This window comes from Rhea americana, unplaced genomic scaffold, assembly GCF_003343005.1.
Source record: "Rhea americana isolate MKP2758 unplaced genomic scaffold, rheAme1 scaffold_61, whole genome shotgun sequence".
Classification (NCBI taxonomy): Eukaryota; Metazoa; Chordata; class Aves; order Rheiformes; family Rheidae; genus Rhea; species Rhea americana.
Window position 1 is genome coordinate 263087 of NW_028186768.1, and position 25217 is coordinate 288303.

At 45.0% G+C, this 25217-nt stretch overlaps 1 protein-coding gene across 5 annotated transcripts in view; it reads right to left on the reverse strand.

Annotated features, from left to right (window-relative positions):
• COL27A1 (collagen type XXVII alpha 1 chain) overlaps positions 1–25217 on the reverse strand; it is a 165740-nt gene that overhangs the window by 57984 nt on the left and 82539 nt on the right. For all 5 annotated transcript variants that reach the window (XM_085320114.1, XM_085320117.1, XM_085320115.1 and 2 more), the window contains 12 exons: positions 22210–22263; positions 21394–21447; positions 21190–21243; positions 19106–19159; positions 18746–18799; positions 17298–17342; positions 15823–15876; positions 14126–14170; positions 6810–6863; positions 4143–4196; positions 3265–3318; positions 27–80 (listed from right to left, as the gene is read on the reverse strand). In XM_085320114.1, coding sequence (XP_085176240.1) covers positions 27–80; positions 3265–3318; positions 4143–4196; positions 6810–6863; positions 14126–14170; positions 15823–15876; positions 17298–17342; positions 18746–18799; positions 19106–19159; positions 21190–21243; positions 21394–21447; positions 22210–22263 — 630 coding nt within the window. The remainder of the gene's footprint in view (positions 1–26; positions 81–3264; positions 3319–4142; positions 4197–6809; positions 6864–14125; positions 14171–15822; positions 15877–17297; positions 17343–18745; positions 18800–19105; positions 19160–21189; positions 21244–21393; positions 21448–22209; positions 22264–25217) is intronic.

Consider the following 25217-nt stretch of genomic DNA (forward strand, 5'->3'; position numbering starts at 1 on the left):
GGTAAGAGCTCACAGAAAGTGCTTACCCTGAGGCCTTTCATCCCTCTTATCCCTGGTGCACCACGGACTCCTGCTGGACCCTGGGAGAGGAAAAGGAAACAAACTGAAGATGCAGAAGGTGGAGAGCAGCAGCCATCAGCAAGACCCCATGTCACCATGTGAGCTGCAGGAGTCTCAGGCRCAGACCTGTGACCAGCAGGTTGGCCCACAGAACTTTGCCAAAACATCACCCAATTTGCTTCCCTGTAACTGGTCTTTTTTGGACTCACTGATTGTTTTTTTGGATTATCAACACTCAGRCCAAGGGCCCTGGCTGAGATTTGTATCCTTAAGTATCTGCAGCCTGTTGTCTGTGTAAGTGGCATGATTCAAAGAGAAGTTAAACATCAAGAATTCCCTCTGAAGCTAATAAAAGCAGCTGTTGTTCAGTATCTGTACAAAAATAATAATAACCAAGGTCTGTTTTTCAGTTGTCCAAATACAAAATCAGACACCTCATCTTAGGTATTCAAGTCCGAGCTTTTCAGCCAAACACTGATTTTATTTTCAAGTGTCATACTGTTAGTGCTGTATAAATATTCATACTGGCAGACAGATGCTAATTTCATTTAGCCTGTCAGTGTTGTTCCTGTTCTCATACGTACACAGAGGTTTCGGGTTTTCTTTTATCCAGGACTTGTACATACTTGATTCATTAACATTCAAACAGGAAATTCAGAGAAAATTAAATGACCTTTCTTCTGTTACCGTATTTACGAGTTTCAAAAATTAAAGGATGTATTCAATTAACAGAATTTCTTTCTATATTATAACTTTAAAAACTGTATCTGAAGTTGGTGCCTTTCTGCTGTCAGAAGAAAACTCCAAATGACACATTCCATTCTTACTCTCTCAAAAATTCCGCATCGAGATTTGCTATTTATATATTAATAGCTTTTGCCAACCGACAGCCCTGCAAATTCCACCAAGGATTGCAATAAAATTGAACTGTGATCTTCCTACTGCTTGTATTGCTGCCACTAATAAGGATTTTGCTTTTGGAACCGAGCTATCATTCTGCATGGCATGTAAGTCCCAAATACAAATGCTTAGCTGTTAGCACTCAAGATGGAAAAGAACCTAGTTAGTTGTACTGTAGCTATATTTGTAATCATAGTAAATCTCAGTTTTGCTGGTGAGGTCAGCAGGGACTGGCACAGACAAGGAGCAGATGTGTCAGATGCATATTTTATAGGGATCTTTTAAGATAAACACATACTGAAATGAAAAACTCTGTTGGTATTTGGAATATTCTACTGGAAGTCTCTGCGTATCCCAAATAGTTTAGGAAAAAACATGCATATAAACATTCATTGTGATGGCAAAATTTTGAGAGAAGCAACCAGATCCCACGCTCAGAATTTCAAGGACAAGTCACACTGAGCTGAAACGAAGGTCAGAGTTTCCTACCATTTACCGTACCTTTGCTTCCCATTCCCAGCCACCCTTTACTGAATTAACCAGCCATCAAGAGCTGCTGAGGTTCACTGCTTTGCTTCATCTCCTAAAGATTTTTGCAGCTGAACACAAACAACAACAGCAGCATGCCACAGGTCTGGCTTAAGAAGCAAACGAGGAAGGGTTGTTTGGTGGAGAAATAGACAGAAACAGCTGGAATTAATAAGAGTGGGGATTTAATATTAGGGGATTATTTGATTTACTGGCCTTGCTGGGAAGTTTGACTTACTGAATTATGACTTTTTAAAATATGCTCTTGGAGGAAACGTTTTGCTTGGACGAACCTGCTGGTTATTTTCCTGCAGGAGAACAGGGCATCGAAGGAAGCTGAAGGACCTAGGGGTTCCCAGAGCTCTGCAGAGAGGTTTCAGCATCTCTGGTTTGGGCTGATGCCTTTACGCACGCTGTTATCATCATGCCTCAGCAATGCAAGACAAAATTCAACCTTAATTAAAAGTACTAGTTAGTAGTACACTAGTTTTGTTTTGGGAACCGGGAACTCTTCCCACAAGGCTAGTGCAGAACCTGCCTTGGCTAAGAGATGGACTCACGTCCAGTCCAGTGCCCCATGGCCACGGAGTAAGCAGGGACCTGCCTAATGCTCTGGACATCCCAAGTCATACAGCAGCTGATGGGCTAGGAAAGTTGCTAAATAAGGACCATCTAGAGATATCCATCCCYCTCCTCTTAATTTTCTGGTCAACAGTGAGCACAAGCACTGCTATAAGGGGCCAGACAGCAGCTTACCGCTGGGGACTGCAGGCAGCAGGTCACCCTTAGGTCACCCTGGTCACCCTTAGGTGCTGCTTGACCTCAGACCCTTCCCTTCACCTCTGTAGACTCGCAACCACAAAACCTCTCCCTGGTTGGCAGCCGGCTGCAGCCGCCAGGGACAGTGCCCGGAGCTCCCTGCAGTGGGCAGAGCTGCCACTAATCCGGAGGCTGAACCTTTGGCACTGCCCAGGCATTTCACTACAGCGATCTTCCTCCCAATTAACCACATTGTGAGAATTCACACAGTGAGCGAAATCCATTCCTCGTACCCCCCCAGAGCTGCCTTTCTACTAATTCCAGCAAGTGACACGCACCGCCTTCACCCGGTGGCGTTTGTGCTGCTGGGAGAGCTAGACTACCGTCTAAACAAGGGCTGTGAGAATCTGGAGCCAGACTAAGATCTACCTCCACACCAATTGCACGCTCCGGCCACAGCTGCACATTTAGTGGATGAGCACTTCCAGATGGAGGGCATGCCTGGGGCAGCTGCTCCACTGCCCCCACTCATTCCAGCGCGGGGCTCTGAAAAGGCATGATGCAGTCACGGTACAGTGCAGTCATGGCACGATGCAGTTACGGCACGATGCAGTCACAGCACGGCATGATACGGTCACTGCACCACAMAATGTGACCACGGTACTGCTGGCAACTCCCAGCAGAAAGAGCAGAGGACCTTGCAGTAGTGCCTTGAGCTAAAGAGCTTGAGTTCTGCTAAAAGAGCAAGGCTGGATAGTGAGTTTTAGACCACACCATTAGGGAAATGACCTACGAAGGTTCAGATTAAACATTTTTTTTCCTTTTGAGCATCTCCTTCCATGTTGCTCCCCCTCAGCCCATTGCCCTGCTCCTTCCCCAGTATCTCTTTGTTCATAAACTGTTCTTCAAACTCAAAGCAGCTGGGACATGGTTGTTTGACTCAGACCTTGAAGGCCTAGGATAGAGGATGCTGATTTTGATGTGTGGTATTACAAGGTGATTACAGTCTTTACTTACTGTTGGTCCAGGGATTCCAGGAAAACCCACTCCTCCTGGTGCTCCGGGGTGCCCCTGAAAGGAAAGTAAGAACAACATGCCTGGTGTGAATTCCTTGGATCAGCTCAACCCTTCTTCCTCCAACTGGGAAGGCAGAAAAATGGCACTACTGCTTGCTTGTAAAGTCAGGCACGCCAGYTATTTGCCAGGGTAAAAGAGCTTAGGGGCAGTTGGTGATGACCARAGTGTCCAAAGCCCAGCTTCAACTTTGCTGGCAATATAAGCAGCTAGATTTTCTGAACAGCCCAGGACAGCATGGGCTGAAATAAGAAAATCTGTCTTTGGGTCTAGCACTATGGCACGCAAGGAGTGAGATGCCCTCTGATAATTTCTAAGAGGTGTCCTCAAATGGCAGTGCCCACAGCACAGCAAAATGGTATGGCAGCGCTGCCCAAGCAACTCAGCATCTGCAGCTGCCATTGGTAGTGTGTTGGGATATGAGCAAGGAAGGCTTGGAAATTCCTGCTCTAAAAGCTCTAGAAGTCTTTTCAGTAGCCAGGATGCTCAGAAGTGGCCGATCTTTCAGGTGCCGAAACTTGCAGTTCCTAGTTATTGCTATTTGACGCAACAGGTCCTCAACTGATGAAGGTGCAGAGCACRCATCAAAAAACAATGTTTCTCTGAAGAAAACACTACTGTGTGATGGGGAGAGGTTACACCTCAATATCCACGCAGTCAAATAGACCCTCCCACCTCCACAGAGACAAGAAGAGCTTACAGCTATTCTCATTTAACCCAAAGATCAGGAGGAGCTGTGCCCTTTGCGAGGGCAGAGAGAGAGGCAGGGCCTGGTCTGACAGGTAGCAGCAAGAGCGAGAGAATGCAGACTTACTCCTTACCATCGACCCCTTGACTCCTGGAGGGCCTGGGGGTCCCACCGAGCCACGGTCACCCTGGGAAGGACAAAGGCACACAGAGAAGAGCAAGTAATTTCGTCAACAAGCACTCTGAGCTGGCAGCAACAGGGACATAGAGCAATGAAACAACTAACAGATCCWTGCATTGTGGTCTATATTGTCAGATTCCTATCAAAAAAGCTTCCAATAAAAAATAGTCACTATTTCAAGTCTCTATCTCATCAGAGTAGTTAAAGAATGATAGCTGCCCAAGCAACTCAGATCAGGGAATGCAGAGAAGCTGCCTAGAATAGATGGGTAATGCTTTCAGAAGACTAAGCATTTTGGAACAGGGACTGCCCGTCCTGTGGTTCACATGGAGTCCACAGTGCAAGCCACCATGATATGGAGGCCAGTGTTTTGGGATGTGTGTGTCCAGAGCTGGATATCTCCATTAATCRCTCATTAATTCTGAAAAGTCTTTCCTTTTCCCCTGTGTACAGAACATCTCACTTCCTCTCAGTACATCCACGGGTCTTTGGATCAGTCAAGAGCTGGAGGTGAAGTGTAAGCCTTGGGGAGTACTACTGTGGCCTGCTGATGCAAGGGCGAGTTGCAGGCACAGCTCTAGTGATGAGCTGTCAACTACTCCTTGGAGAGGATGGCAATTCCCACYGCCACTGCCTGTACTCTCTCCTGCAATCCCAGTAATGCACTGGGAATCAGGTGTGCTACATTTGTGTGTTCAGGGGTGAGGAAGGAGGAGTTAGCAAATGGTGCCAAGTAGTTTACGCCCAAAATCTGACCTACCTTCCAACAGCTACAGTGTAAGGACAGCAGATTCACCAGATTTTAAGCATCTTATTAAAAACAAACTCCAGAGTGTGCACTGTCACCAGTTGGCCTTTGTAAACCAGTGAAGATTTTTTTTCATGAATGCATGGATTTTATTAAGTATTAGCTGTATTGTTTTCTTTGATCATTTTTGAATTCTACTGGCTTCAGCCTTAAGTTTTGCAGCTCTCTAGATGAAGATTGCTGACTCAGCTACGTCTAATGAAAGTATATTTCCCACTTCATTTAGCTCACAGCAATGTAGTAAGCTGTAGGATGTCATGCCAACTGGAGGCCTGGTTGAAATTTTGATTTGATGATAGTTATTTTTGTCATCTGTAAGTTTGTCTTGGTAGAGAAGGAGAAGCCTGATAGAAATCACAGCTGTGCTGAGGATCTCCTACATTTTCAGAGGACAGCCTGAGTTTGCCCTGACACTGATGTAACACGGTCACAGTTACAGAGCTGAGCTGCAACAYGAGGATGGTTTCTGTGGGGAAGACATTGGTGTGGAAGTCATAGGGTCAGATGGGGATTTACTGGGGTGGGAAGAGGGTCTTCCCATGTGTCCTGCATTGCAGATTCTCATTCCCCCTTTCAGTTCAGGGCTGCAGCTGCCATTAAGCCCTAGAGACAACTCAGGCATTGATTTTCTATGTAACCACTTTGGACGTATCACAGATTCTTTAATCCTCTGTTAGCCTTCTCTAAAATGGAGTCCAGAGCATGCAGTTCCTTTTACTTCTTGTGTGTCTTGACAGTTCAGATTGTGCCTGCTTCTGTTACTGCCTCAACATAGACAACAGCCCCTGCAAAGGACTTGCCCATGTCTGCTGCTGACAAAAAATAAAATGTCTTTGCAGCGAACACAGTGTAACTGTCACAGAGTCTTGACATCGTTACCCAGAGAACRGAGCTTGAAGTAATAAAAGAGAGAGAAAGAACTGATGTGTGGAATGCATCATTTTATGCTTTCTACTATCTTTACGGCTGGACTRTGAATAATTAAACCACCAATGAAAACCAGCACTCTGCAACTGAAATATAACAAGCGATATAGACAATTTGTCTTTAGAAGCTACCCTCAAATAAAATTTTATTYTCTAAGAAAAAAGGAATTAGAAGTCATTTACTTTTAATGGAAAATAAAGTCATTTTTCTCCTTGAAGGAAGCATGTATCYAGACTGTACACAAGAGGGCACCAACCCTTAATAGCATGCCCAGTGCAACCCCAGGGGCATGCGGACAGGAAGGTCCTTGTCAGATAAAGAGGGAAGAACTTGGACCAGCCTGTGCTTGTTTACACTGCTGCCTTCTCCTACTTTCTCTGCACCTGAGAATTTGCTAAGCACTCCCGGTCACTGCAAGCTCAGCCCCGTTCTCTGCAACCCCTTGGCAACTCACTGTGGGCCTGGGAACACATCTCTGAGCAAATCTGTCTGCAACCTAGACTCCAAGGACTCCTCCCTTGACCAGGGATTCAGGGCACAGGGGGTCCTCCGTTCCCAGCATTGGGGGATGGATCAAAAACAGGAGGGACTGTTAAATACAAGCTTTCTGGAAGATTACAAATGAATGGAACTTAAATAATTTGTATTTTCAGAGAATATTTGACAGCATCTCCTYGGAGGATGAGCGCATGCTAATTCCTAAATGCGAAGTGTATCACTTTTGACTGGTCCACGACTAGCTCAGACCCCCTGGCTCAGACCTGCTACAATCCCAGCTGGGTGTTGCAGTGACAGGACAATTTAAATCATTTCAGTATTCCCCATACCTCAGTCTCCTCTATCCTGCAAAAGTTGTAACAACAAATTTGCTGCAATTAATCTTACCTTTTCTCCCACTATTCCAGGCTCCCCTACTGGACCAATGAAACCCATTAGACCCTAAGAAAAAAATAAGCACAATTAATTTTGTTTTATTTGCAGGGAGAATAAACAGTTTATTTGGTCTACCTTGCCGGCTGAAACAGCACAGCATCCCTCATATACTGCTCAGTAATTCCTACTGGCTACCAGAGCGGACAGAGTTGCTCCCGGCCATGGGAACGTCTAACTCCACAGCTGGTTCTGCTTTAGGAGCCAGCTGGAACGGCAGCACGAGGATCTGCAAAAGCCACAACACATAGTATAGGGGACGAGTTAAGCACGTTTCGTAGCAAGGCCCAGTCCATAGCGTGGCTTTGTTTCGCAACTATTTCCTAAAATGTCAGTGCAGATTCCCCAAGACCTTCGATAGCAGGAGCTCCTGTGTTACACAGATGCTGGTAGTTATCATCATTTTAACTGCTGCGTTGGGTAGATTTCTTCTGGTTTAATCTGAACTGTTTCAAATCCCCGCACAAACTAATTTTGCCCCGGTAATGTCATGTTGTTAGGATGTCAGTAGGGAATAAAGGTCTGGGGGCACTGCCAGAGAGGGGCCAGCAGGGCAGCAAATCTGTCACACCGCTCAGAAACCATCGTGGACCCCTTAGTCCCTAATCCCAGCAAGGGCCACTGGTAGATATATATCTATATTTAAATCCTCCAATTAATCTGTAACTAAAGGGATTCATCTCCTGTTGAAACACTTCATAACCTGCCCAGTTGGCAGGGGTGGTGCCGATTTAAGCCATGCTCTGGCTTGTTTGATTTTAGGCAACAGCCTTGCTGCTACTGGGAGGTGGTTGTTGAGCAAGTCAAAGAAAATGGGAAATGGATTTTCCACCTTATTCCCAACAGTTTTAACATCACCCCACTCATCTTCATTTTTAAATCATTTGAAACCTTTGTGAGAAATTGAAATTTCCTCTCTGCCAATGCACCTCACCTATTCACTTCAAAATCAARGAGGTTTTCAAATGAAAGATTCGCTCAAGAAAATATTCAGCACACACAACTACAGCAGGGCAAAAAGCTACAGAAGYAAGCCAGTCTTCTGGAGGATGGTGTCAAAGAAGGGAGAGTTTTTAACCCTGCAATCCCCCTTCCTGGGGAACAGTAAGAGAGAGAACAAAGGTTTCCTCTCTATACTCCTGGTTTCATTTCTTTCTCCTTTCCCGGCTGCCCAGAGACACACGGCTGCTCTCTGTAGAGCAGCTACTTGTGATCTCTGCATTGCTGTGGTTCAGTTTCCACCAGCACTTTGAGAGAGTGTTAAAGATACCATGGAGATAGAGGAGAACAGCGCCACGACTGCAGCCTGCTTACAGGTTATGCAGCTTCCACAGCTGTGAAAAGCCACCGTCTCCATAAAGTCGCATGCACAGTGTGAAGTTCTGTCATCTAATAACCACCTCCATTGCTATTCCCAAGTGTGGGGCTCAGTAGATCCTGCTTAGAGACATAAGATTCACCATGGGTCACACTCTAGTGACTTTTATGKGGAATAACTTCTGATGACAACTCCAAATACCAAGAGACTTTGTGCATTAACCCTCCTCACATAGTGCAATTAAACACCATCCTTCGAATGTCATTGCAAACAGGAGCTCCTCAATGGGGCAGGCAGATGGGCTCCGGGAAAGCATGCCTCACTCGAATGCCCTCACCTCTCCCAAAGAGCAGCCACACGCACATTCTCCGCTCTGGGAGAGCCATTGTAATGCTCCRGCACAGGAGCAATGTCTGGGCAAAAAAGTGTTTGGAGAAAAACTATGCAGAAGGCAAAGAGCTCAGTGGATATCTTGCAGCCTGGAGTTAGATGCTCGCATTAGAAATTCTTCCAGAAATGGTCTAGGAAAGCAGCATGCCACCGTGATGCGACGGAAAACTGGATTAACCACAGGAAGACAGCTAATACCAGGAAAGCTCTCCTCTCCAGGCAGGAGCTGGATGTTACGAAGCCTTCTGACACTGCACTGCAATAGTCTTTGCTGTGTCCAAAGCTGAAGTACTACCAATGCACAAGTATTTCACTGAGATCAGGCAAAATAGACAACATGTGTGAGAGCAAAGCAGTGCTCATCTCTAGCAGATTACCCAGTGCAGGAACGGAATGGAGAAGASGCAAATTTACATCATCTGCATATGCAGGTTTGCCACTGGGTGGCATTGCTGAAGGCTGCTGAAACAATTATCTTTCAATTAGACACAAGTGCAGATACATAGCTGATAACCGTTTCCAGTTACTGAAAATTTCCAGTAGCCCAAGGSCACAACAAAGGCAAACTTTAAGGCAGAGGAAAGAATGACAGAGCAACAAGATGAAGCTCTCTAAGATGTTTCTGGTTTATCTTAGGTCAGTCCACTACAAACAGAGATCTCTGCTCTTGCAGCAAATCTGTGCACCGTTGCCACTCAAACAAACAGTGTTTCAAAAATACTTTGGAGAGGTTACGGGTGCAGCATTTCCTACCCAAACTCAGGATTAAAGGCAGTGGATTTTGGATACACTGTCCACAGYAGTATCAACTCCTATCCTATGAAGTCTCTAAGGAATCTGGGTCATGAAATGAGATAGACTGGTTGTGTTTCCTGGCCAACCTGGTGGTGCTCTGCAGATGGTCTGCTGCACCCTGATTACAACATGCCAAGCAGAGCGGCAAACCGAGCACCCTCCCGAGACCCCGCGCTCCGTCACAGATGTGCCATTTGTTATCGCAGCTTGTGCAGAAAGCTGCCGGCGCTGCCAACACAAGCAGGGTAGAGGCAAACACTGCACCTGCTGCGCTGGTAAACGGCAGGACGGAGGAGGAGCAAAGCCAAAATTTTTGGCCTGGTTTTCACTCCAGAAACAGGAGACAATTCTGTCTGTGGTGGTACATTGTGTTCCAGTTCAAGGGAAGATTTCACTTCTCCTTGTGTACCCAGAAAAGGAGCACCCCATGGTGTCACCGTGGTGAGACGGGAGTTAGGGACTCTGCGAGACGAACACACTTCCAGCACAGTAGCTCTGTAGCATTTGCAGCCAACGCTCTGCTCTGGGCTAAATTAACTAATGCTGCTGTGTCTGCAACCAGACGTAAAAYGAAATAGATATGTCTAGGCAAAATAAATCTTGGTAACTTATGGGGAGTATATGAAACAACTAGAGAAGACTGGATAACAACTTTCCTCACCAGCCAAAATGGGACAGACACCGAAGGGAGCACAAGCAGCAAAAGATTTAGTTTTCAAGAACCAGAAAAGCCACAGATGACACTTACTAAATCAAAGTAAACTTGAAGTGCGGTCACTACGCTAAAATGGCTGTGGCATAAGGTATTTCCCAGGTTCCYAGGGTTGAAAAGCCCTGCATCAAACAGGACTCCAAGCAGCATGCGTAATGATGCACGTGAAGTCCCAGCAGTGGTGGCTGCCCCGATAACAGCCCATAGTATACAGGAAGGAATRTAAAACATTTATATTAGACGGGGAGTTCAACATGTTGCTCATGATTCAGTCTGCTGTATTCCCCAGCCAAAGGCATGGCAGAAAAGAGATGTAGATTGTTAAAAAGTTGCTGGGGAGTTTGGGGGGGGAGAAAAAGGGGGAGAACTGGCAGATTGTAATTCTTAACTCCTGTCTGGCTTTCTCCATTTATTGTCCAGCCCTGTCATAATTAAGCCCCCTCTCTTGGCTACATCAACAGAGAGCAAGTCAGCAATGAAGCCTTGCATAAATCATAGCCCATTTGAGAGAAAAACCGAAAGGCGAGCCCAGCATGAGCAGGGTCTCCCAGGGATGGGACAGCCAGTTGCTCCCAGCAGGAACCGATCATGGCCCTTTCTATTTTACTGGTTCGCTAGAACTCAAAACAAAACAAACCAGGGACAAAGGATGGAGGGAGTAAATGTACAATCCTCCCATTCAGATGAAAGAAAGGGAAAGTAAAACAGTAAATATCACAGTTTAAGGGAGGACGCTCTGACCCGCATAGAAAATCCATGCGGTTTAACCCTCTGTGCACCAAAGCTCAGCTGTACCGCGGGGCCACGTTGGGCTCCCACTTCCCTATGAGAAACGAATGAAGGAAATGTTGCAACACTGACAAAATGTCTTGGCAGATCAAAGAAGCTCTGTGTGCTCGAGTGCTGGTAAATCCATGAACGAGAGGTCTGTAGCCCAGAAAGAGGCACCTCGGAGGGAAAGGTAAATGCTTGGGAAAGGCATTTCTCCGATGTGGGAAATGATGGTGCATTTCCCTGCTCTGATATCAGCTACCTGTCTGACCTTGACCAAGTCCATCTGCATCTTTACATGTTAAATCCCAACTGCAAAACTGAGAGTACAGCACAGCCCTCATCTGTAAGAGCACTGCAAGGAAACTACATCAAGGAGATGAACTGATGGTGTTGGTTTCCTCAGGCACATATTTTCTTAGAACAATATCTGACAGCAGGAAATCACGGTTCTCCTTTGAAGAAAGAGGTACAATGAAGCTGTGTCAGAGGGATGGGTAAGGACAGGGGGCAGCTAAAATTAAGGTGCTCAGAAATCCAACACTACCCCAAGAAACAGGCAACGCAGTACATTACATAGATGCAATTTCCATCACCAAGCGACCAAGGAGCGACAGCCCTTCCCACCAAAGAGTGATGGGTTTGTGGCRGAACCTAACAAAACTGTGCATGAACAGGGTGCTCACTTGTCTTGTGCAGGACATGGGATTCAATAAGATGTTCCTGCTGTGACAGGACCTCCTCATTCCTGTTAAGGAGGAAGTCAACCTCAACCACTTTCAGCTGGCATAGTCTGTCACTGACCTTTTCAGCTCCTAGCACAGAGAAGATGGGGGGTCCATGGGCTTGAGGCACCTGTCCCCAGTATGCTGTTCTGTCTCCAGCAGGGTGTTTCCTCTCCTGCCGTGCTGAGCCTCAGACACAGACGCTGAGGCAACATCCTCCTGCTTTGTGTTACCAGCTCTGCAACAGGAAGGCTGGTGGCCTGGGCTGAAGGCACTGCGTTCATCACATTCTTCTGCCTCCATCTACTGGCAAGAAAGGGTTAAATCACACATTTCCAGGGTACAGGGGAGCCCAGCAGCTGGAGTCCTTCCAGTATTTGAAGACAACAAGCATCTTATGAATGAATTTCCTGAGTCAGTGTCTTTGCAATGGAAAACAATGCATCAGAGGCTGCCCTGTGGCTTAAAAACTGTCTTCCCAGCGACAGCTCAAGTATCATTGGAAACCTTTCAAAAACTCCCATGTTCGCCTAAACAGATGTCCATAAGAAGGGGAAGAGAGTGCTCCAATGAGATGAATGGGTGATCACTTTTCAGTTGTTTATGCTGAGGGTTTCCAGCCAGAGGGAACTCATACGAAGGATAGAGCAGCAAGTTTGAAAAATGTCACCACTCATTTTGTGCCTATGGATATGCATATCTAGGTGTCCAAAAGAGAAAAAAAGGCACCCCTTTGGGGGTGAAGGTCAGTCTTTCAGCGCTGAGTGACCTTGTCAGCCCTGTCTCCCAGAGCCTTGCAAAAAAACAGCCTAGCCCCAACACCAAATGCTGATGCTTGGGTAGAGGGAGGAATTAAACCCCAACACTCCAGCATTGTTTTGCAAAGGTGTGATGGGAAAGGAGGTTATTTCCCACCAACCTGGTGTGACATTTTTGTTCTAATGACTTAACTGGTAAGGAAATGGAAATTCTTTCAGGGTGATATTTCTAGACAGAGACTAATTGACTAAAAATAATACAGGCAGCTTTCATACCACTGTGCTGGTTTCAGTGTCAGCAGAGGCCAGCTGTGTTTTCTTTTCAGTGAACAGTGCCTACAGTTTTCATCCAAGGTCAGTCTCAAGGGATGTTAAAGAATAATAATCATACTGGTACTTTGTCCTTCAATGGCAACTTCTTGTTAAGTATCTCAAAGCACTTCTAAACAATCATTGCTAACTGTAATGCAATAGCATCGGTAGGTACTGTCTGAGATCAGGTGTCCTACTGAGCACTGTTCAGAGCAAGGTGTTCCCTGCCAGCAGAATTTCTCATCTTGTTGGGCCCCACATGGGAGAGCAGCTCCATCATGTGCGCTCTGTAGAGGGGGACCTGTGACATACAGTACTGGAAGATGGTGCTCCACATTGTGCAGAAGGTGACAGAGCTGCAAAGAGAAATTGGGCCCTTAGCTCACATGTGCGCAGCAACTTTGTTTCTTCAGTTGTTGCTCTTTGTAGAGTAATTAACTGTAACTCAGAAACAGCTCTAATTCTCCCAAAGAAATGACCATCTTCAATCAGCATTAAGGCCCATCAGATTGCCAGTACTGAAAATGATCCATCCTGTCTTCTTGGACAAGCTTGGTCAGAAAACCAAGATAAGAGACCCCCAGGTGCTGGGCAGAAGATAATGAAGAGCCAGAGTTGCTGGCAAGCTAACCAAGCCTAACCGAACTTGCTGACTATCAGGCAGGGACAGTGCTGTGAAGGATAGCTGTGCTGAGAAGCAATGCCTCCTTGCTGGGACCAGCTGCTACATTCAACCTGTTGTGGTCATACAGGAATGCAGAGAACGTGTTAGAGGCTCYGTAGCTGCAATTTCATGGTTGCTGGTGGATGAGGTGGTTGGTTTCAGCCACAGATATGTGAAGCAATTGTTCCTTTTTCCTCGCATCTGCGGTTCCCCTGAAGCCTACAGAGACAAGACACATCCCCTGCTTCCTAGGCAGAAGGTTCTCTCTTGCAGTAGAACAAAATCTGGCTCAGTGTCTCTTCCCCCCAGGCCTGGTTCTTTCAGGTGCCGTCTCCTCTGCTCCCAGAAAATCCAGTGGGAGTCAAAGGAGTTCAGCACCTCAAAGCAGAGAGTTCGGTCCTCAAAACCCAGGTGGACAAAGCCTGAAAATTGCCCTTGAAGAGAAATACCAAAATCCATAATCTTTCGTTACAATGACTTTGCTTCCTTGACAATTCAACCACTTGATAAAGCACAACAGCTCACATGTATTATAATACTGCCAGTACTAGAGCACGTCAGTCAACTGTGACTTTATCAGAGCACCCTGCCTATGGGAAAACCTCCAGTTTAAAATAGACATCAAGGCCACTGTTGGTGTTACTCATCAAGAGGCTTCAGTAGAACTAAAGGAAACATTTCCTACATCAGAGCTTGAGTGCTGGGACTCTGACAGGTCTGAAGTGGCCAGAATCACCTGGTTGCTGTCCTCTGCCTGCACCCTGGGCTCCCAGGGGATGGCAGACACACAAGATCATCAAATAGAGAAGRAAAACAAGGAGTTTACCTGCTCACCAACTTTCCCTGGTCGGCCACGGTTTCCTGGCTCACCCTGTATGACAAGGAGAGACATGGCACTCTGGTTACTCACTGCTCCCAATCAGACCCTAAGGACAACATGATGGTGTTGATGACATGAACAGTTATGTGCTTCTTCCAGGTGCAGGTAAGCCGCACTCGGGATGTGCATCAGCAAGATTTTTTGAGTTATATTGCCCCAGTTCTTTGCAGACCCATTGCTTGGGCTGCTTTATGTGAACTGTGGAAGAACAGCAAGAAACAACCTCTTACAAAACCAATGTGACTTGAAAGATAATTCAAAGCAAGAATCATAGCTGACACAAACATGGAGTGAAATGCCCCAAAAAGCAACAGGTTCTGCTGCGGTGAAATAACCTACACAAAGCCAAGTTCAGATATTGAATTATAATCTGCCTGTTTTTTTTGTAGCACAGCCTAGTCCTGGTTGGTTTATTCCCACATCTAGTAAGGCATGAGTTCTCATCAGGGATGCTCCTGGAGCTGCAGTGTTTCTACCCTCTAATGTTTCTATCCAAATGAATGAGTGAAACATGACACAGAAACAAGTCATGAGTAGGAAGAGAACAGGAAAGGATTATAATTAACCAAAGAATTTGAGGAACATATAGAGGAAGCAAGAGTGTGGACACCATGGGGTGGTGTAGTTACKGAATGATAAAGCAGAAGGGATCCAGAGGATTCACCTGCCAGTGGAAGGATCACAAGTATAAAGGACAACCCAAATCATAGAATCAGTAAGGTTGGAAGGGACCTCTGGAGATCATCTAGTCCAACCTCCCTGCTCAGCAGGGTCACCTACAGCATGTTAGACAGGGCTGCATCCAGGCGGGCCTTGAAGATCTCCAGAGAAGGAGACTCCAAAATGTTCCCAGGCAATGTTGCACCCTGATTCTGCTCTTGCGAAATCTCAAGTGTAGGCACATTACTGCTCACATGGAGAGTCTACACGAAAACCACAGGAGCAACCTACATAAGCACAGTGCAGCAGGAAAGAAATCCAGAGATGAGAGAAATGAGACGTGGAGAGAAAAGCAAGGGGAGGAGAATTTCAAAGCTGCCAGGGATAAGGGCAGGCCATGGCAGTACTCAAAGGCCGGTTGAGTACCCCAGGGCTGGCTATCTGGAGGCCAGAGGCACTGCTAAGCAGTATTGTCCTTGGGTGACAGCAGCTGTATTTTCTCAGTATGCAGATACTCCAGATGTGCTGCCAGACCACATTTTTGCTATTTACTGTTTGAAGAGGTTGTTTTTGTTGGGTTTTCTCTTTCCTTTTGAGTATGGGTTTATGGAGCGGGCTGCCCTGGGATGGCTCCTGCTGCTAATTAGGCAGCAAAGATAGGAAAGATGTGCATTGTTTTAGAACAAAACGTGGAGAAGCAACGGAAAAAAAAAAAAAAAAGATGAGACGATGGGGGTGGTGGTGGTTAATATCAAAGGAGGAACACACTTGTTTATAATAAAGCATATGGCTTTAAAAAAATGCCCTGTCTTTCTTTCTGTGGAAGAAACCAACCAGGGGCCAAGACCCCCAAATTCAGAGAAATCCTCAACTCCCCCCCCCAACTGGAACAAAACCTTAGGCTTAGAGCATGTTAAAGTTGAAGCTTCCCTTTCCCTCTTCTGCCTTCCACTTCTCTCATCATGAGCAAACTCCTTTCTCACCTTTGAACCATCAGGACCAGGTCTTCCTGGAAACCCCTTCCGGCCAGGTCGACCCTGAAACATAGAGAAGAACAATAAATATAAAAACTAAGTAATAACTGTTGCAGCTGCCCTTGTTTATAGCAGTGCATCCATAAACATATAACAAAGTGCAGCTTTCAAGCAAAGTTTCCAGTGAACCCAGGGCACCAAAGATAGAGTAGTCCTCCCTGATGCTGACACAACATGAGAGGAAAGCACTGTGTCTCTAGTGGCACTCCATTTGACCCATGGAGAACGTGTCCAGACCACTACTGCAAGGACAAGCCCATTTCTAGGYTCCGTTACTCAACTAGGTTCCATTACTTAAGTTCTGCATCAGTAACATTATGTGTGGACTACAATCAACCAAGCCAAGAGCTTTGTCACTGCCCTCTAGGTAATTACATGCTGCGTTCAACCCGATTTCTTCTACTTACAGTAGTTTTTTTACAGCAATATCTGTAAGGACACTAACAACTTGGGTATCTAAGGTTGATACTTTGCTAGTGAGGGCTAGGACTGAGACATGTAAGTATGAGATAGTCCTTACAGGCTCTACCCTTGGCATCTAGAGAGGACTGGGAAACAGCAATGTCCTTGCAGTTGGAGGAAGCCAGGCTGACATTCACACCTACTGCAAAGCAGGATGAAATCTGCAGACCAAAAGGTCCATGTTCCCTCTGGTTAGAAGAATATTTTTTATGTTGGTCAAGGCACTGAAGTAACTGGATTTGCTGTGTTTCTCCAGAAAGCAACAAAAGTATCCATTGGAACATAGAGAGCCAATCTAAGATAAAACATTTCTTTCCTGATCCGTAGAGAAGCTCTCAGCACAGTTACCACATTACAAGATATTTTACAATGGTAATTATGCACATAACCATTACAAAACACTAAGCTGGCAAGCACGCAAATGTAATAACGTTATTTTTGCTTCTCTCACTTTGTTTCTGCGATACATCACAATGTTTTAAGTGATACAGAGATGGAAAGTGCTCTACTTCAGAGTACTGTCTCTTTTTTCTTGCTTTTCCTCCCTTCAAACCAGTATTTCCCTGCTTTCATTGAAAAGATGCTATAAATCAAGGAACCAAATATTGGGGCTCATTACAGAGATGGTTTTTAGACAAAGTGCTTTATCTTGAGTATGAACTATTTAGAAGTTAYAGCGTTTTTTCAAGGTATGAAGGCATGAGACTTTAATCAAGGTCTTTTACCTGCTCAAAATTAATGTGTTATAATATTACAGTCCCATTCAACACCCTGTGAAAGACTCTTGACTCTCAACTATCCTTGATCAAGCATTTGGACCAAGCCCTGGACAAAACAATACATCTTAGCAGCGAAAATATCTTTCCAAACCAGAAGGTTTGATGCTTTATGTTATTTTAATTCTTTTGCAAGATCAGTAGAGTTGCTAATAGATCAAACCATTTAAAATCAGTGAAACCTACCTCTGGACCAGGGACTCCTGGTAGTCCTAAGGGACCTTCATCTCCCTGAGGTGAAAAGAAATTAAGATAAAGGGCAAAATAATGACAAAGTTCAGATTCACCACACAGCAAAAATGGAAGGTCTGCAGTCTGGCCAGCAGTTAAACACCCTGTGTGCTCTATGCTCAACTGTCAAATTTTAACAACTGAGTCCTTCCAAATTGTAGGGCAGGCCTGTCAGCAAAATGCTTCTTTGGGCACTCCCTGAAGCTCCTCATCTCCCCTCCTCATCTCAGGAATAAACCCCAAAGCTGAGTCCTGCCAGTAAAGGCCACATAAAATTCCACTGAAGTCAACACCAGTTGGGTGGKCTTATTAAGAGCTGGGTTTGGCCCAGGGATACACTTGACATACTCAAGGGATTTTGCTTCATTTGATTTGACAAGGGATACAAATGCTGCAGAGCTCTGTGTGCCTCCCTCCCCCTTTCCCCCAAAAGGGTGTTGCAAAATTCCCACGAAACATTTGGCAACTGTATTGAGGTTTTTCTTTCACTTTCAAATGGAACTAGACAAACTGCAGGATGGAGATATCCCAAAATCTCACACAGCAGTTGGACTCGGTCCTCTCCCTTGGCTCTACACCAATTTCTAATGTGATAGGATCAGACCTACAGTTTCTAGGAGATCTTCAGTTAAGCTACCCCCAAATCATCTCAAATGTCTAAAAGCAAGASAGAAATTATGTACCCTTGGCAGCCACAGTTCTAGCTGCTCTGAGTTAGGTGGTCAGTGGTGGTAAYGAAATGGCATGAGCTGGTGGGCTGAAGACAGGACTGAAGTCAGTGTGTTCAAAATACAGTAACGTTTTGAACAGGAACCCACAGTATGGGCTCAGACAACTCACTCAAAACATGCCCATGTTTCTAAAGAAGCTGTAATCAACAGCCTGGATTTAGCCACCTCGGGTAACAGCAGCAGTGAAGGTAGAGCACGTTCGAAGTCCACATCCAAGACTTCACTCTTAGCATTTAGCTAGCCAACTAGAGGAYGTTGAAGGCAACTTGGTCATGCTGGCCTGAAACTGGAATGCAAGGCTGTGATTCCTTCTTTGTAAAATGCCTAGAATAATTTTTTTCCTGTGCAAAGGGATATGCAGGGAAAGGGGTATTATCATGCGTTTGAGGTGTGGGTGAGTGCAGGGGAACAGGTTTTAAAAGAAAAGTCAGTGCGTTTTGGGTCAATGGATGTCAGCAGCGACTGGAAGCAAAGATTACGGGACTGCAACTTAGTGGAAGCTCCTCTTCTGCAGGTTTCTGATCAGTGAATATGAACACTTGCTTGTAGATTCAGAAGGACTGGAGAATTTCAAATCACAAGTGCCATTTCAGTGTGCATTAATCTTCAAAAKTTAACATAATTCTTCTAATTAGATCTGCTTTTGGTCCTAGGAGCCCTGAGGACACTCACCTCTTGTCCAGGCAGTCCTCTTGGCCCAGGTAAACCTCGTGCTCCTGGCTTCCCCTGAGCAAGGGCCAAAGGGAAAAATACTCAGAAAATAGAAACATAAGCTCTGAAGGGCCATTAAAATGAGAAAGTCTCTTTCACAGCCATGGGACACTATCCAATGTCAATTTTGTTAGAGAAAAAAAATTGAAAAAAAGAAAACCCCACTCTTGGAGGGACCTCAAGCCAAACAGACCAAGCTGAAACGCTGGCCAGGACAATCCTCAGGAATCTCCAGGGCTTTTTCTCTCTCCCCTTCCCACTGCTTTGTTTTCCCTGGCTAGTTCCCACCCCACACAGAGTTTCAGTTTCTGCTCCACTCACCTTTAGGCCTTCAGGGCCATTTTCTCCTGGTGGGCCAATGTCTCCTGGAAAGCCCTAAAAAAAAAAAAAAAAAAAAAAAAAAAAAAAAAAAAAAAAAAAAAAAAAAAAAGGACTTTTCCAGACAGCTCCAGAGTACACAGAAAGGTTTTAAGTAAAAGCTAAGTGCTGAGATATTTGTCCTTTGTGGGCAGTGTCCATGTGCAGGCCACTGCGAAACATCTAGAGGGAACTGAACAACACAACGGGAACAGCGCTGTCGGTTTGATTCGAGAGCAGCCTTTAGGTCCATCTTCTGAGCAGAGGTACTGTTTTGATGGCCTTCCTGTCATCACACAGCTAAAAACGGCAATTTGGGTTTTAATTAATCCTTGCGAATCAGTGCATAATCTCACTGCTCCGAGGAATGAACTGCACGCCTCAGGGGCGAAGGGAAGCAGGTGAGGAATTAGGCAAGGCGCTGACATGCTCATTAGCTGCCGTCTTCAACCAGGCAGCAACTCCTTTCCATCCACCACCAGTTCACAGAAAAAAAACAAAGGAATCTGTAGTTATTTCCAATAGCAACAAAGAGCAAAGATCGTTAAGTGACAGCACTTGACAGAGCACCCTTCCAGACCTAGCAAAATACCAGAACACTGATGAAGGGAAAACAGACCATCAGCCAATGCTGAAAGTGGCTCTCCAGCAGCTTACATACATTGTGTGGTCGCTTATGAGGGAGAAAAAGCTCAATATTCTGGAGGAAGCTGATCCTGGGTTTAAGGTGTCACTGTGACATATGTTTTTGGTAAGGGCAGTAAGTGTCATTTTTTACTTGAAATGTTATTTTTTGGGGTGAGGAACCCTCCAGGATATCTATGATAGACAGTGGAAGGAGAAACCAAGAACATGTCAGGCCCAGAATGGGTTATGAACTAATCTCAGTCCTCTCCATCTCATGGCCACTCATATACCACCACACTCTGGGAGAGGAGTGAAGCCCTGGACCAAAAAAGAGGAGGGTAGATGGGAAGCGAACTGCAAGATTCAATGCTCAGTCATGGGAAAGCAGCTGAAAACTCAAAGGAACCAGCGAACAACATAGTGAGTAGGAAGATTTGTGTCCACAGAGACCATCCAGTGGCTGGGAGACAGTCTGGGGCTCTACTCCAATTCTTCATTGGCTTTTCTCACATCTTTAAGGCATCTCTCTCTACTTTTTTAGGCTTCAGATCTCCCCTCTGCAAATGATAGGATATTCTGCTTTGCAGTGAGTTACTGCCAAGATGTTAAAATAAAAGATGAGGAGAGGTAATCAGCTGGGACATGCCATTTGTCAGAGTAGAGAATCGTCGAAGGCTGATCTTTCTGAACAAGAACAGGACAAGCTATTACATACAGGACTTGCACATAACAGACTGGGAAGAAAAGCGCTTAGAATGGCAGCTGGACATCAGGATATCTGAATGCAGGGTGGTCAGAGGATAAGATGGAAGGTTTGCCCCGTCTCCTGGTTTGAACAGAAGTGGGCCTTGATTAAATAATAAAAAAAATCCCACAGAAGAGCAAAGTTGTTTTCTGCCTGGGCATTCCTGGAGCCCTTGCACGCTACTGTCCAAAAGCAAATCCATCTGCCTCTTGTTAGCAAAGGCTCTGACCCCAGAACACACCACTTCTGGGTCAGCAAAGGTATCAGGGAGCTCAGAGATGGTTTTCTCARGTGTCACGGTCAGTGGTAGCAGTGGCCAGGTTCCTATGCAGGAGACAGTCTTTGGCTCTTGCTGTTTCCTATGAATTAGCACTAGCTATATGCATATATCTTCTTGCCAAAACCCTATGTGGGCCTGTCTGCATACAGTCTGAGCGCTAAAAACCTCCAACAGGGAAAGGAGATAGGCATCTAACAGCCTCTAAAACAAAACACCACGTGGATGTTCAACAGAAAGCTGATTCTCAGCAGGGCAGCAAACTGCAGACAGTGAATAACTGCAACAGGGATAAAATGGGAGGGGAGAGAGGACCTATCRCGTAGGTTAGCTAAAGACAGGACGCTGCAGAAGTTACCAAAGAGAGGAAAGATTTAAGAAGGAGGTAGTAGGACATACCTCAGGGCCCGGTGGTCCTGGAAAGCCAACTGGACCTTTGTCACCAACTTTTCCCTGCAGAATTCAGAAAACGTGGAGAAAAGTGAGCTGGCTACTAGCCATTGATTTTTCTGTTCAGAATAGCGCACCCCTGCTGAGCTGTCTTTCCAGCTGGGCACTGAACCTTTAGGGAGATGAAGCAGCAAAGGACGTTCAGTTACTTACCAGGGGTCCTGGCTTCCCTCGTGCCCCAGGGACCCCAGGTAAACCCTGGCTGCCCTGAGAGAGAGAGAGAGAGAGAAAAGATTTTTCAGAAAACACAATGAAGCATCAAAAAAAAATACAAGTTCCCCTGGCTCCAGCCCCAGTTTCTGCAGGAGAGAGGAGCAGTTTCTGAGGACTAAGCTCAGYCCCTGTGAGGAGCCAGAATGACTGCATTAATATCAGTGAGCTGTTTCTGCTAAAGCCAGGGCTGGATTTAGCCCTGAAGAACACATGAACTGCTGCAGTTAGCTGTGGCTCAGGGCCCCAGCGCAGTGCTAAGTATAGCATTAGTCAGCTGAAGTCCGTATCATATTGTAGTCACAGGGGAGCAGTCATTTGCTTAAAATTTATGCCCCACGTTAAGTGCTTTACTGGGTCAGGGTCTAAGTTGCTGCATCGAGCAGACAAATTCAGCGAGTCTGTAGCTGCTGGACCACACACGTTCCTACCACCCCCATCCCATTCCAACGCTTTCCCTTCTGCAGGAAGATATGGCTCTTTTTATAGAAAGCTGCAAAATTTCCCTGACTGAACTGTGCTTATTAACAACAAAATCAACATATTGACATGAGTTTTAGAGAGCCCCGAGTACCCCAAATGAGAACTATATGAATGGAGGGAGCCTGGCAASAGTGTGCAGCTAGTTCTAGCTCTTTATGGGCAGGAGGAAAGCAGTTKGTGATGGCTCATGACTCAAAGGGGAGCTGAGAAAGCTGGTGGCAACCTATAMTACCTATAAAGGGGAAGAAAATTGATGGAGAAAAAGAAAACAATTACCTTGTCTCCTTGGAAGCCGATATCTCCTGGAACACCTGCTCCTCCCTGATCACCCTGGACATACATCACCAAACAGTTAAAATAGGTATCAGGAATGGCCAAACTGCCCAGGTAGATACCAGACGGTGCATTGCAAAGCAAAAATCTCATCACTAGTTCCTTTCAAACCAGAACTGGGGGCAAACTTGAGGGTCATATTGATTAMAACAGCAATCTTGAACAAAGCATGTATTCCCCACCAGTGATTATAAACTGAGAAATGAAACTGCAGAGGAGAGCAATAATATGAATTCTCAAGCTTACATGGAAGCCACTTTCCTGCAGCTAACTGCAGCCATGAAGGTGGTGAAGTGTTAAAATACAGCTGAACAAAAGAGCTAGTTTAGTCTTTGATGAATGGACCTTTTCTCTTGTGAAGTTCCATAGAAGAGAAAATGATACTCAGGGCTCCCACGAGCATATCCTAGTGCTGGGATCAAAGATCAATCCCCTTCCATGAGAAAACAAGAGTAACTTACAGCAGTGCTTCAGTCCCAGCCTGCTGCCTGTATCTAGGCTGTGATTCCCAGGGGAGGGTGGGCTAGTGTTCATTGGGGCAGGGGTCCTATCTTTGAACCATCATGATTGACACCCTTTCCTAATCTGACTTTCCCCCTTTTGGACCATCCCAACAGATTCTGACCTCCTGAGTAGAAGTAAATATCTCCAAAGCATTTTTAGGAAATGTGAGTTATCTGGCATGGCATGATAGCCCTGCTTGGAGCAGGATGTTGSACCAGATGACCTCCTGAGGTCCCTTCCAATCTCAGTTATTCAGTGATTTACTTCAACAAAGGGTGAGTTCAAGGATGAGGCAGAGAAAGGAAAAATCTCTCTACTTGGGAAGACAGAGGAGGAATGACTATAAAAACTTGGTACACTGACAAGACTCAACAGAAATAATTATTAGAAGAACTCTGTCTCATGCACAGTGAGTGCATCTAGACTTGGCTTCCCTGTAAGGGAACAAGCTATACAAATGCAAGGAACTACATGTCTAAACATACTCCACATGGATGACATATGGACTCCTGCTACAGAGCCAAAGTCTACAAGGACATGAGAGAGGAAGTCTACTACTTCTCAGGCTAAATCCACCAACTTGTTATCAGAGAGTCTAAATTATTACAACTACTTCAGTAACTTTCAGAGGATAATCAAATTGTGAACGGTTTAGTCTTCAGTTGGAAAAGACTTCTTTTTCCAGAAAAAAAATAATTAAGAGCTAGGCAGATTCACTGATGGAAACATTTCATGGGTTCATGCTAAATTTGCTTAAATGTTTTGGTGAATGTTCCCAGAACATTTCACTGAACCATCTTCAAAACAATTTTTTTTTAATAGCAAAATTAAAATGTGGTTCTCAGAAAAAAGTTAACGGAATTTTATTCATTTTTTTTAACCTTAAGTATTTTAATTTGAGTCAAACAACCAACACTTTGCCTCCTCTAAACAACTTTCCCCCCAACYGTTTTTTTGGCAATGCAACCAAGCAGAAAAAAATCAACTATATACAGCTTCAGTTTGCATGAACCCCATAGATACAACAGTATGACCCAGCTCACTCTCCAGCCACTGCCATATTGTTCTCATCTTCTCTGAGTTTTTTTTACTTCTTTTATCTAGTTCAGGATTAAAACACTTAAATTGGTAAACAGACTGGCTCTGATTTTGGCTCCTGCCAGAAAACASCAGCACCATACCTTTGCTTGAAAGTCAAAAAAAAATTTTTTTTTTTTTGCAGTTTTCTATCTGGAAAATGTAAGTGGCCACAATATTGCTTTAGAAGAAATATTTGGATGTTAAGAAATGTATACTATAAAAAAGGACCTAAGTATAGCAAAAGGCAGCAGCAAAACTACTGCTGGCCTCTAAGCAAAGCGTGACAGAGAAACCAGTTTTCAAACAACTCTGAGAAATTGGCATTGGAGAGAGTAAGAAGAAAGTAGCAAAGACAAAACTCTTATCTGTAACTGGGCTCCATGCAAGATGTTCACGTGCTATTATAATAACACAGAAGAATATCAAGGCATGACTGATACACCTCCAGATACACCTGCAATGGTCAACTTTAACTATTAGTATCTGAAACGAAAGCTGAGGACTAGGGCATCCACTTTTAACTGCGTAGTGCACACTAAATCTGACACTGTGACTCAGGCTGTGTGTCCTTAGCGCGAGGAGCACAGTAACGAAGAGGTGAGTAGAGCTTATTGTTAAAAAAAAAAAAAAAAAATGCTGACATGAGGAAAAAGGGCTGCAAGGACCCTGCTCATAGAGAGGGCAGGAACATACAATTCATAACTACAAATCTGACCTGCACATATGATATTGCTTACAATTCACGCTGCATTGATTAAAAAGACCCCAGCAGCTTCAGAGATGCTGAGGCTGCTCTTAACACAACATCACGCAGAAAGGGGACTAGGAGRGAAGTGACAGATCTGCAAGTGTGATGCAAGTTTACTGTGTGGGGGAACCAGGGCAGGTCTCCATGCAGAAATTGCATATTGCTCTCAGCTAGACAGCTCTTCCCAGGACTTTCTGCTTGGCATTGTAAAGGGAGCTAATGCTGCAGACCTGCTCAAGATATTTTAATGAGCTGGATGTTTGTAAGTTACAGATGTCCTGATGCACAAAACTTCTTTCTATGAATGAGGAGCTAGGATTTCTCCTTCCTTCACCCTTCCTCTGTACTCATCACATCACATCACATGGTGTTCTCAAGATCACTGCTTATTTTAGCCAAAGTTATACAATAATTCAACGTCTTGTAAAAGGAGATGCATCCCTCTCCACGCACTGCCCATCTCTACAAAAACATACAAACAGAAGTAGAAGAACAATCTATTTTCCAGAAGATGCTTTTCCACATGAATCTAGGTGGCAAGCCTCAGTCACATGCCTGTGAGCCTTATGCACCATCTAGCCATCCCTTCACCCTGCTTACATTAGAGCAGCATCTGATC